Genomic DNA, 13068 nt, shown 5'->3' with positions numbered 1-13068 from the left:
AGTGTGACTGTCCCTGTCAACCAACTCTGTCCCTGTAGACAACAAACTCAAGAAGCTGCCATTTATCCAATGTGTCTTCACACCAGAGACAAACAGCGGGGCTAGCCTCAGCCTTCTATCTGAAGGCCAGCCCTGCCATTCTATTTCTGACGGCAGTAAGTGCCCAGTCATCAAGGATTGTGCTCAGTACTAACTCCCAACTCCTTCCTACCTGCCAGGCTTTCCATACCTCTAACGCATTTTAATAGAGAAGTCTTGAGAAGCCTTAAAAGGGGCTGCAAGATGGACACCATCTTAACCTCAAAGCTACACAGATCACAGTAATTACAGGTACTGAAGGGAGAGCCACTGTACCCAGAGGCGCTCAAGCTAAAGGCCTGTGACCCACATACCTCTTCATCACCAGGCTCCATGGACTGGCACAGCCAGGGGGTGTCTGCCAGCTTCCTGAGCTGCTGGTCCATCTCTGTGAGAGCAGCTCCAAGCCGCTCTTTCTGAGGAGGGTCCAACTGCTGCTCCAAGCAGGAAGGAAAGACAGACAGAGCTGGTCATTAGCAGTGAGGAGCCGGGGCCACAGCAAAGCCCCCAGGCAGGCACGTAGTCTGCTCCAAGGAAAGTGATGGTTCTCGGACAGTTCTTATAAGAATTCCTAAGGAAACTAAGTCAAATAGCACTGGCTAAGGGGCCAGATTCAGAACTTCCCCTTCTAAGAAGAATCGGGTGATGGAACTAAAACTCTCCTTTCATAAATACTGGAAAAAACCAAGCTTGTCTGAAAACTAAAATAGCAGCACTGACACTTGACCTACTTGGGTTTACCTTGGAGTCCTATGTCAGAAAGAAGACAGGACCAGACCTGCACCAGAGTGCAGGAAATGCTATGAGACAGCGAAGGAGCAGCCGTCACACTCAGAAGAGCAGACTACTGTGAAATGAACAATAGAAGACATGGAAACTAGACTTTTGGGGTGGTTCTCCAGATGTGTGATCTTCAGCAAGTCACTCCACCTCCTGGACCTCCATGTACTCATCTTTGTAAACAAGAATGTTGGCTAGGCCATCCCTCGGGTCTTCCCTATTTTAGCTTCTGCAATTCAGTGAAACCCAACTTACATGCTTCCCCAGGGCTGACTCCTCAGCCAGGTTGACAGGACCAAGTGAGGAATGGCAACAGCACAGCATGTCTGAGAACAGAGTCTGCCTCCCTGGTCACAGGCAGACGGCTCCACGCCTGCAGATTTCTAAGGCAGAATTCTGCGTATAGCTACAAAGGTGGTTCTGTCCATAGGAGTCTAACATGCTAGAGATGATGTGGTTGAGCCATAGCCAGAGGGCTGGAGAACCAACCACATGACCAAATCAGATGACCTCCAAGGCCCCTTCCCACACTGAGTCTAGAATTCCTAAGACCAGGAGCTCCAGGCTAAAACCTGCTGCCGCCTGCACAGTGGGCACTAGTGCATGCCCAGTGACGGGCCAGCCCCCCAGCTTACCAGAGCCACCCTCCCGGCCAGGAGCAGTGCTGTCTCCCTGCACAGGGCTTGAATGTTGTTCACCATCTCCAGGACAAAGCCGCAGTTCAGACCCTGAGAGGAATCAGAAGGACACCCATGTAGAAGGCCCACGAGCTACAGGACTCCAGAGGAGCAAAACCTGAGAAGCACAGGCACCTCTGTGGTTCTGGGCTTGCCATACACTCGGTCCATGGACTTGGAGCTGGCATTGACGGCGTGGGCAAGTTCCCGCTCCATGTCTTGATGGGACTGAGCGATCTCCCGGATACTAGAGAGAAACACACACAGCACTCATCAGACCAGATGAAGGGGCAGCCTATCATGTCACCTCGCTCAGACACAGGCCCAGTCCATCCCAGAGGGCCAACACAGACACAGCCCAGCCAACAGGGAACAGAGCAGGTCTTAGAGGGGAAATGGGATACCAAACTCCAAGTTTCTCCAAAAACTCAACCAGGGAGGAAAATACCCAAAATGAGACTCATACCCTGTAAAATGGCAAGCTGACAGGAAGCATGGTTTGCAGGCCTGTTGTGTGGAGACAGCTGATTGTTCCTTAGAGGGGACTTTGCCTCCCTGCTCTATAAATGAGGATGATAGGACCCTTCTCTATGAGGATGATCCTGGTTCAAAAGGCTGAGACTCCAGGACCTGGCCCCAGGCAGCAGCCCCTGGCCTGAGGGACCCACACGAATAGGGGGCGGTGACAGGGTCAGACATAGCAAGAGCACCAGGGACAGAGGGAGCACACAAGTCAGGGAAGGAGGATGGGGAACCACTTGTCCTACCCTAGGGAAAACTAGGAGCAGCTGCCGGACTTAATTTTTTTTTTTTTTAAGATTTTACTTATTTATTTGTGAGAGGGAGCGAGATAGCGAGAGTGAGCACAGGCAGGCAGAATGGCAGGCAGAGGCAGAGGGAGAAACAGGCTTCCCCGCCAAGCAAGGAGCCCGATGTGGGACTCAATCCCAAGACGCCAGGATCATGACCCGAGTCGAAGGCAGCGCTTAACCAACTGAGCCACCCAGGCGTCCCCAAGCTGCCGGACTTTAAACAAGACAATGAGATGGCAAGTCCTCACCCGTGGGGCTGGCACAGACTCTGAGGGGACAAGAATGAGATAGAAGAAAAGCAGAAGCCTGTTATACAGCAAGGAACTGAGAAAGAACGTAAGAAGGGAAGTCATCAAGCCGGGACACTGATCTGGTCACAGGGGCAGGGGAGGCAAGAAGTGGTGCCGGCTACTTGAGACGAGGACACAGCACAGGACAAGCTTTCAAGGGTGGGTACCCAGGAGGAGGCATGGAACCAGAAGTGAACTACAGGAATCCCAAGAGAGCTACCAACCCACAGACCAGGAGCGGGATGCCGGGGGAAAGGGCAGAAGAACCGCCCAGAAGGGCACACAGAGCCTAGAGCCCACAGAGCGGCAGTGCTCCCGGCAAGGGGAGAGGAGGAGGAAGCCACAGAGCAGCACAGAGGCAAAGTCAAGGAGCACCGGGCCAGTGTGCGGCCTCAGGGGGCGACCAGGGAAGGGAAATACAGTTGAAAACCAGAACCAGACATCAGCCGAAGAGGGTCAAGGGATCTGGCAACTGAGAGGGCACAGGTCACCAGGCTGAACGACCCTTTCAGAGTGAGGCTCAACGGCAGCCGGCACCCAAGCAGGTGGGGAGAATGGACAGTGGCAGAGGGAGACCACCGTGCAGAAGGCCGTCCCCAGTGGCTCCAGGAGCCACTTCTCAAAAGCAGATTAAGAGAAGGAAATGCCTTTGGGTACTGGTGGTTTTTGTTTTTTTCCTAATAACTACAGGGTTTGTTTTTTGGTAACAAACCTGCTCTCTGGGATGAAGTAGAAGAGGCAATAACAGGACTATTCTGAAGAACCTGAGACAGTGACAACACCAGTGGATTTTAAGCTTCCAGCTACATGAACTCCGAGCAATCTCTGCAACTCAGTGAGCAGAAACGAACCAAAGCCCAGGGCCCTCAGAAACCCCAGCTGGGCCCTGATGAAGGAGGCAGACTGGCACATGTGCCCCAGAGGAGGGACGCCACGCCTGCAGCCTAGCGGTGACCGTGCAGCCCCGAGGACGTCAGGGGCCCAGGGGCTCCAGCTGCAGGAGACTGACCGCACAGAGAAGGCGAGGGCCCACCTGTGGATGAGGGCTCCCGCCGCCTGCCCAAACTGGTCCATCTGGGTGGCCTCTTCCTCGGACAGGATCTCCGGGTGCAGAGAGAACGACGGAGGGCGAGGAAGTTCACACTTCTGCTTGTCTTCCCAGGACTTAAGGGTGTTCTCAAATGCCTAGGGCACAGGACGCACCATCACACCATGCACTGCTCTCTCGAGAGGCAAGCAGGTGCCCAACAGCAAACACTGCTGGGATAGTCGCTGGACAACAGCCAGAAAAGGAGAGACAGAGTTCGGTTTCACACCGAGGAAGGGAAGTAGTCCTGGAAATTACACCCCTGTTCCCTTAAACTCTGTGTCTAACAAAAGTAAATTCCTAGGACAAAACACTAGAAACTCAGGACTTCTTTGAGAAGGCGCACACGTGTGCCTGCAGGTGAGCCCTGGGACCAGTGTGTTCTCTCCGGTTTCCCACAGGCAGCCTTTCTTACCCTATCTCTGGTGAGCGTCTGTGCCCGGTTCTTGTGGATAATCCGAATGTATCCTGGAGGCTGGATCCAGGCCTCTCCGTCCACCTGCACAGGCACGCCCTCGTCCCCCAGGATGGAAATCTTCACCGTGCGACACTGAACAAACACCACAGGCGTTACTCGTGCACCGCGTGGAACCAAGGAGCTAAGAGGCTGTATCCCAGCACTGCAGGAGCCTTCCTATCCCATGTGCCCCTGCACCCATTAGCTGATGTCTGGGGGGACACCACGCCCGCTGCCGACCACCGCTGCGGTCAGAGCATCCCCAGCTGGGGCACAGCTCATGAAGCCCCCGGGTCTGTCCCACCCCCGCCACCCCCTCACCCAGCACTGCATCTGAGACCGCAGTGAGGAGACCTCAGTGGTCAGGCACAAGCACCAGGCCCAGGGTGGGACTCATGCCCAGCAAGAGCCACAGGGCCCTGTGCACATGGCAAACACTCCCAGAACAGGGTCAAGCCCTCCCAACAAGTGGTTAATGACTCACTGTTTCTCTTTTCAACAAAAAATAATGCCCAAGAGTTAAAATCATAAAATTCAAACACCCTACCCTACATGGGGGCAGGATGAGGCCAGAAGGACTAGAAAGTCAATGCGTGGGGTTTGGGTGGGCTAGGTTATCAAACTCCCCACTTCCTTATGCATAAGAGCACTGCCCTCCCTTACCCATCACCAGAAAGAAGTACTAGGGGAGCCTCCTCCTATCTCCCCTCCCCAGCTGGGCCTTAGAGCAGCAGGAAGACCATGCTTTCTCCACTGCTCACTGCTTGGCCTCTGGTCCCAAACTCAGGATGTGGCTGCTGAAAGCCGCAGGCTCAGGCCGAGTTTGGTCAGGCCTGTCTCATCTCATCCCACCTCAACAGATGGGGACAGAAGGTACAGTGCACCCACAGAGAAAGCCAGAGCAGGGAGCTCAAGCAGGATTCAGTAGGCCCCAATTCTGAAAGAGTGTCATTTAACTGTCCAAATACAGCAGGTGAGGAAGGGCTCTGGGCCAGGAGGCAGGGCCGTGGGTGGTCCTGGAAAACCGTCCATTCTTCTGGGCTCTGTGCAAGGAGAGCACTGAGGCAAGAGACTGGTTCTGGCCCAGGCCCTGTCTCTCCAAACACGTCCGGGCCAGACTGCCTCCCAGGTCCCTCCCACTTGCAAGAGCATGGCTGATACCTGGGCGATCCGGTGATGCTGCAGTTTAATGACACGAGAGACGGCCATCTGCATGCTGCCGAACACAGCTACCACCTCGAGGATCTTATCATCGAATGACGGAGCTGCAAAAGTCTGCAAGGACCAGTGTTGAGAGCGGACCTCTGCTCCGAACGTCCCCGCGCACCCCTCTGCGCTCCCTCTCCAGGCTGCTGCTCTGGTTACAGGCAGGGTACTACCAGCGGGTGGTGTGTCCTAACTGAGAGGCAGCTGTGGGGCAAATGCATTACTGAGGGGGTTTCTAGGACCAGCTGCTGGGAATCAAATCTCTGAGTTGCCACTGACTAGCAGCGTGACCTCGAGCAAGTCACGTCACTTCTCTTGTCCTCGGCCCCATCATCTGTGAACCAGGGCTAACCCTGGTGTGTTCTTATGAGGACCAAGGTGACACATGACCAGCGCTTTCAACAGCTACCAGAGCATCTCCAGTGTGTAGTTCACGTTCATGATTTCTGTTAGCTCTTATGTAGGGAGGAGACCACACCCCTGGTTAGAGGCCATTAGTGCCTCCCACAGGTCTTAGCATAGTTTCCCTGGATGGCACAACCCTACATGGGCTCTAACCTGTCTGCATTCCACTCACTGCACACCGTCAAGGGACCTTCTCCGAGCCACATCCTATCCCACCAATGAGCCATCACATACACTGTTCCAGCAACTCCCTAGAACAGCCTCCCCACTCCACATCTCCCCTCACCTGACCCAGCCCATCCTGTCTTCCTTCAGGTCTCAGTGTAGATGTCCCCTCCTCTGAGAAGCCTTCCCAGACTGCCCCAAATTGGAGTCAGGCCTGGCTTCCGCATCACACCTCTACCCTGACCACATCTGTCCTATTCGGCTTCTCTTCTCATGGACAGGGGTAGCTGTCTGTCTTGTTCTCCACTGTACCCCAACTGACAGCACAGGGGAGGAGAGCCATCCATACCTCTGCACCACTAACAGAGCCCCCCTAAGAGGTGGAGTACTCCATCAAGGCCCGAAGTGGTGGATGCTCCTTGAAGGAATTACCCACACCCACCTGGAGCCATGCCACCAGGACCCCAGTACGTACATCATCTTCCTTGGTGCCCCCCCAGAAGTTGGTCCCTCCGGCATAGCTGGGAATGTTGAGGACAGCAATCCCCTGGAGGCTAGGGAGTGGGATGGGTCGCCCATCACACTGCGCAGCAGAAATGCCGGAAAAAGGAAAAAAAGACACATGGCATCAACCTGGTCCTTCCTCACTAGCAATCCTCCCTGCCCCCACCCTTACCCCCACGCCGGGCTGAGGAGGCCACGGCCACAGCTGAGCTCTCACTGCGGGACCAAAAGGGCAAAGGGAGCCCCCACCCAGGTTGGAGAAAGGCTAAGAGGAGACCAGACGGGCCCAAGCACCTGCAGCTGCAGGAGACCCTCCTGCTCACCTCTAGAAGGACCTTCTGCTCTAGGTTCTTATAGGTTCTGTGCAGCAACTCTTTGGTTCCAAGAACTCCGTACCACATCATGTTCTTGGTCCGACTCCTGCAGGTGGAAAGCAAAGAATGGACAGGATCGCAAATCTCTTTACACAGGGAGCTACAGTTGCTGCCGCGAGCTGCTGGTCACACGCCGGTCAGATGCAGCACAGACACCGCAAGGGGAGGAAGGACAGTTCCTCTTTATGTGTGAGATATGCATAAAGAAATACATCTGTTGATGGAAAATTCTGCTGAAAAATACTCCCAAAAAAGTAACTTACAGACATTACAGAACCTCACCAAAAAAAAAGAAAAAAAAAAAAAACAAAAAACCAATAATGATTTTTTTTTCTAGCTATAAAAGTATGCTTATCACAGAAAATTTGGGAAGTGCAGAAAAGCACAAAGCAGCAAATAATCTTCATAATCCCCACATCTGTATGTACTGATGATGACAAACTTCAGTGCACTTCCTCAGTCTTCTCAAGGTATTTGGCTTACAGGTGAAAGAGTCCGTCTACAGTCTCCTGACCAACTCTGTTCACTTGGCCCTGCAGCCTGTGTCTCGAGGCAGGACTGACCCCAGCGGGGCACCTTCCCACCGACGCAGGAACCCAGCCACTTCCCACTCCCCATGGTCTCTGGAACCCAGCCACTTCCCACTCCCCATGGTCTCTGGAACCCAGCCACTTCCCACTCCCCATGGTTGCTGGAACCCAGCCACTTCCCACTCCCGGGCTCTATAAATCACGTGGCAGTCATCCCTTTGCACACACCTCTTTGCAAACATTTCCAGTTCCTTCTCTAGGATAGACTCCTAGAAATGGAATTCCTCTTAGACCTTTTCAAAGCTCTTGCTGCAAACTTAGGGAGTATCCTATCAGAGTCCCACAGTTCTAAGACTGTTCACTTATTTTACTCTGTTAAATTATGTGCACTGCAATGCCCTTTTCAGCTATTTTTTAACTAACTAGGACTTTTGAATGATTTGGGCTCACCACCATGAGCTGTAAAACAGAGATGTCCCTGGGGCCTCGGAGACAGTCTCCTCTACTTCACGAGCCCCAGAGCTCAAAGTTTTCCTGAATTCTTACGTTCGATTCTGTTTTCCGAGAAATCTGCAACTACACACGACTTGGGTGATCACCAGAGCAAGTCCTGAGGTGTATCCACCTGCCCCTTTATAGCATCACCATGAACTTACAACTGTCCGGAGACTTGGACCCTCTGACTGACTCAGTCACTCGCTTTCCCATGTGGAATTGCCCCACCACTCAAGCCCGAGGGGTGGAAACCTCCTCCAGGCCAGCCTCCTGGACTCTAACCTGGTTCCACCCACATCTCATAAAAGCACCTCCATTTTGGACAACAAGGCACTCGGGCTTTACATACGTCTTCTGCCTTTGCACTCTGCACACCCTCTATCTCGCTGACTCCAGAAGTCACCTCACTCCCGGGAGGGAGAAGCGAGGACGATGCAAAGGGCAGGTGTGCACACACGCCACCACCTACCTGCACTTCTCCGGGTGCTCATCACGCTTGTTGTTGAAGTCCAGGGAGATCTTCGCATCCAGGCCAATGCCAAAGTAATTGTTCATGACACACTTCTCTGTGTAATACTCTCTGCAATGGGGGTTTCCGACCAGTGAGAACCATCCCAGGTCACTTGGCAGCCTCCCGACCTCCAATCATTTCTCCCTGAGGGCGAAACTCAGGTCCTGCTCTTCAGGAGCAGCTGTACTGACCTAGAACTCTCAGGCCACCCAACCTATCCCTTTAGAACATAGAACTCGGTGATTCTTAACCTCCTCGATGAAGTCATCATCACTACTCTCCATTTTAGAACATCTCATCACCCCAGAAGCAAGCTGCCCTCCTCCTCCATCAGCCCCCAAACCCTCCCCAGCCCTGGCAAGCACAAATCTGCTGTCTCCAGGCTGTGCCTACTGTGCAAGTTCCACAGAAGTAGAAGCCACAGTGCACGGCCCTCTGCATCTGGCTCCTTTCACGGAGCATAACGTTTTCAGGGCTTAACCATGCCCAGGGCCTCATCCCTCCCGATGGCTGGCCAGCACTCCACTGGAGATGTGTGAGCACCAATACACACACTGGTGTGGACGCGGTCTCCCTCCTCTCATGTGTGGCCCTGGGAGTGGCACTCTGGGTCACGCGGAACCTGGACTTTGGGGTACTGCTAGAACGTTTCCCGGAGCGGCCACGCCGTCTCACGCCCCCAGGAGCAGTGTGAAGCCCGCCAGTACTACAGCCATATACTCCCACGGCTTCAACTGTGGATCTCAGAACATGCCTCAAACATCCCTATGCCCAATCAAAGCCATCTCCAAATGCGGAAACGTCTATCCCAGCACCCATGGCAACACCTCCCTTCTCTGTGTCTGCCACTGACAAGACTCAATTCACTCCAGCTTCCCAGCCTCCGTCCTCCCCCTGCAATCGTCATGACTGCAGGGGTCACAAAAGGGCTCCATGGACCCTCCTCTCCTTCCAGGGCAGCACAGAGCCTCCACCCGGAGAAAACAGCAAGGAGAAAAGTACATGCCTGGCATGCCTGCTGGCTGTTCCCCCACAAACTCTCCAGGGAATACCGCCTGGGGGGGTCAGAACACCACCACGTTTAAGGTTCACAGGCGTTTGAAGTCTGCTTTGAGAAGCAATCACCCCATGGATGTGTTTTTATGACATCTAATCCAAGTGCCTGACAGCTTAGTGAGAGCAAAGCTCAGGACAGAACTGTTTTCTGAGCAAAAGACCACATGACATGCTGACCAGTATTTATAGGTCCTAGGAAAAGGGAGGGATCCGATTCAGAAAAACAGCATGGGGACAAGGGAAGGAGAATGGAGAAACTGGGCACAGGGACCTGGGAAGTGGGAGGCAGCCAGGCCCCGGAAGCCACTGCAGGCAAAGGCAGAATGACAAGTCTGGGGGCCCCTGAGCCAGGCCCTGACGTGCCACCCCACATGGAGGGAGGAGAGCGGCCTATCTCTCCAGGTGAGACTCGCTCTACATGAAGAGAGCAAGAGGAAAAGACACAGACGCCTAAGCTGCCAGATGTGGCACTTCAGTGATCTCAGGCGAAGGGAACAAATGAAGAATCTAGCTTTGGAGGCCATGTGGGTACTGCTCATAGAAGGCTGGGCTCTGGCCTTACTGAGGAAAGGTGTTGGGGAGGGTGAGGACCAGAGCAGGATGGCGGGGTGAGGGGCAGGCACACAGCAGTGTCAGGTCTGGGATGAGGCCAGCATCAGGCAGCAGGTGTCTGAACCAAGGCCGCTCTGCACACGTCTGGCTCCGTTCTCCAGAAGCCCCCGAGCCAGTGCAAAGCTTCACATTCCTGTCACCCTTCACCACACCAGACACATGTGGCCAGTAACATTCAACCCACTGCCACCAGCCACACCGCCCAGACCTTGCTATCAGCCAGCAAAAGGGAAAACGTAGAAGACCAGGTTTTCAAATACGTGTGTCTCCAGACACAAGAACCGGCCTCCATACACACAAGAACTGCCGCATCAGAGTCCTCAGCGCCTGAGCAGCAGGGCAGAGGACACGGCACCAGCCCACAGGGCAGCCCTGGAGCCTTCCTCCATGCAATCCCAAACCCAGGACAGTATCTCCTAGATTTGGCCCCAGAACCTAGGCCCCTCAGCACCAACAGGGGAGAGCGGGGAAAGGAAGGGTGTCAGGACAAGGCGACAATGCAGGGCCAGCTGGGGGCCTGGGGAGCAAATGAAGAACAAGGGCCAAGTCAGCTCCCAGCAGAAGCTTCTGAACCTGCTGAAACCTCAGACCCTGGGGGATGTTCAGGAACAACTGAGGCAGGACCCGTGCGGGAAGCTGGGATGAGCCAAGATAGGCTACACCCGTCACAGGAAGTTTCCAACCAGACACTTAGCTGAGGCATCACAATTTCCGAGTTTTCCTTATCAGCTAACGAAGCTGGAAAAGGATCACCTAGTCAACTGTACATGAATTCCTGCAGCCAATTCCAAATCTGTTTTCTGCACTCCAACATTCCTTTAACAAGGAATGCTCTCCTGGTTTACCCCCATACTCACAGGTTTTCTGGTTCCGAGTTAAAGGGATCAGCATTAATTAATAAGCGACTGATGACAGAACCTCCAGGCAAGGAACCAGACATCCCAGCCCGCACGTCTGTAAGGAGGAAACGGGAAGAGAGTAAGTCAGGATTCACTGAATTAAGAGAAGCTCATGTCTTCCAGACTAAGAAACACATATTCTTCAAACATTACTGCAATTAAATTATTTCTAAAGGACGTATAAACAGATCCAAATTTTGACAATTAAGTATTTCAGGTCAAAAATCACCATTATAAATCGCTATTCACAGAGCAAAAACAAACACACCAGGTGGCAAAAACCACCACCTGGAGACACGGTAAAGAAGAGTTTACAAAGACAGTTCTCATTACACGTGAGAAGCTCCCCCGAAATAATCTCTCAGTAAAAGTAACCCTAAACGTTGAATCGTATGGCAGGGAACACCCCGAGCGACCAGAATCCCCAAGGAACCTGCTCCAATTTACAAATTTTAACTCATAAACATTAAGGCAGAAATGAAGCTCTGATTTTAAACATTCTGCCAATTAACCCCTTCTGGTGACAATTATGCCTCTGATTAACCAAATATATCTTGTTAGCCTCATCTCCCATGGACTTCTGAAATTTTCTCTCTGTTCAGTTGAGATTCACCTAGAAATTACCAAATCACTTTATGGGAGCAGATGGTGTAGCGTGCACTCTGCCGGGCCCAGGAGGCCTCAGGAATTGGTCAGGGGCCTCTTATTGGCAACCTCAACCCCCTGTGCTACTCCTTCCTTCTGCAGACACAGAGTACAGCCACAGTCCCTCTGGAGGAAGATTACCTCGACCCTAACCTGGGCAAAATGAAAGCAGAGACAGAGACATACTCCCCTGGTGGCCAGTAGTGCCTCCTACAATCATGCTAGAAATGACAGGATGACTCAACTGGCTCCCCATCACACCCTCCCACTCCTCCCTTCTCAGTCAAGATAACTCCTAGTTAGCTCTGAGGACCCAGCTCAAGGATCACCCCCTTGATGACATCCTCCCAAGGCCTCTGACAGCGATTTCGGTGCTGGCTGTCCTTTATGATAAGTAAAGGGACTGTATGCGCCATGACATAACTCTGAAACCCAATCTCTGTTTCCCACAGACCTATATATAAACTCTTGAAGGACAAGGCCCTGGTCTCATAGGACAAGGACCTGGTCTCATTCATTCCCACAGACTCAGCGCCAGGCAAAGCGACAGGCCTTGACCTTGCCAGAGGGCAGGTTAGGGCCCCACCTACACCGGCCCCCAGACACACGCAGCCAGCCTGCAGGGGACACTCACTCGAGAACAGGATCTTGGTGTTCAGGGCTGGCAGGCCATCCCGGTTTCCTGACTGGGGAGGAAGAGAGGCAGAACTGCCCAGTGACAAACTTCCTTTGCTTATCAGCTTCTCACATGGGGATTTGGACACTACAAAAACAGAGCAGAAAGCCATAAAACCATCCAAAATAGAACATCACTGAAGCACTGGGAGAAGTCATTAGAGAAACGACCGTCATAAGGGCTGGGGGGAGTGGGAAGGTCATCAGCCCCTGGTCAGCCCCTGGTCAGCCCCTGGCAGAGTGTATAAAACAAATCAAGCGGCCCAGGAGAAAGGAGGGGAAATGGGAAGGGGCCCAGGAGGTAAGTGGGTCTGGGTGCCATCTGGAGGGTGACAGAGGCGCTGCCAAGACTGGGATGGGGAGGCCCGGCTGACTCCGGGTCACAGTCTGGGTTGTGGGCGTCCATGCATGGGCAGTGTGGAGCTCAGAGCAGTAACGATCACTGAGTAAAATGTTTAGGCAGACACCTCCCAGCAGGTGTACAGGCTCCAAGGGAGGGGGCTACACATAGTGCGGAAGGCAGTACCTCTCCACAGCAACAGCCTGGGCTGCGGGGCTACTCTGGGAGGAATAAGGGTCCCCTGGCAGACACCCCACAGAGCTAGGAGGTACCCTGGCCAGAATGCCAGGCAGCCTGGCCTGGAGTAACTTGCACAGGCACACAGTGTCTGGCTGGCTGCAGCCAGGGGTCCCTGCCCTGGGTTGGGACCTCTGGTGCACCAGGAGGACCCACAGGCCTAAGCCTGGGTCTGGGGTGTACGGGCAGGGCAGGTTCTGAGGAAAGCACACTCCTTCCGATAGGGGTCCTGC

The 13068-nt window shown here is 53.6% G+C and overlaps 1 protein-coding gene across 3 annotated transcripts in view; it reads right to left on the bottom strand.

Moving 5' to 3' along the window:
• The window catches only part of DGKD (diacylglycerol kinase delta), a 127911-nt gene that overhangs the window by 17885 nt on the left and 96958 nt on the right, over window positions 1-13068 (bottom strand). For all 3 annotated transcript variants that reach the window (XM_047721413.1, XM_047721414.1, XM_047721415.1), the window contains 11 exons: window positions 12218-12346; window positions 10897-10993; window positions 8330-8440; window positions 6785-6881; window positions 6433-6540; window positions 5343-5456; window positions 4140-4274; window positions 3671-3822; window positions 1671-1782; window positions 1494-1586; window positions 393-512 (listed from right to left, as the gene is read on the bottom strand). In XM_047721413.1, coding sequence (XP_047577369.1) covers window positions 393-512; window positions 1494-1586; window positions 1671-1782; window positions 3671-3822; window positions 4140-4274; window positions 5343-5456; window positions 6433-6540; window positions 6785-6881; window positions 8330-8440; window positions 10897-10993; window positions 12218-12346 — 1268 coding nt within the window. The remainder of the gene's footprint in view (window positions 1-392; window positions 513-1493; window positions 1587-1670; window positions 1783-3670; window positions 3823-4139; window positions 4275-5342; window positions 5457-6432; window positions 6541-6784; window positions 6882-8329; window positions 8441-10896; window positions 10994-12217; window positions 12347-13068) is intronic.

The sequence above is a fragment of the Lutra lutra genome, chromosome 3 (genome assembly GCF_902655055.1).
Source record: "Lutra lutra chromosome 3, mLutLut1.2, whole genome shotgun sequence".
Taxonomy (NCBI): domain Eukaryota; kingdom Metazoa; phylum Chordata; class Mammalia; order Carnivora; family Mustelidae; genus Lutra; species Lutra lutra.
The sequence above is the reverse complement of the archived record's forward strand: the minus strand, read 5'-3'. Positions and strand labels throughout refer to the sequence as shown.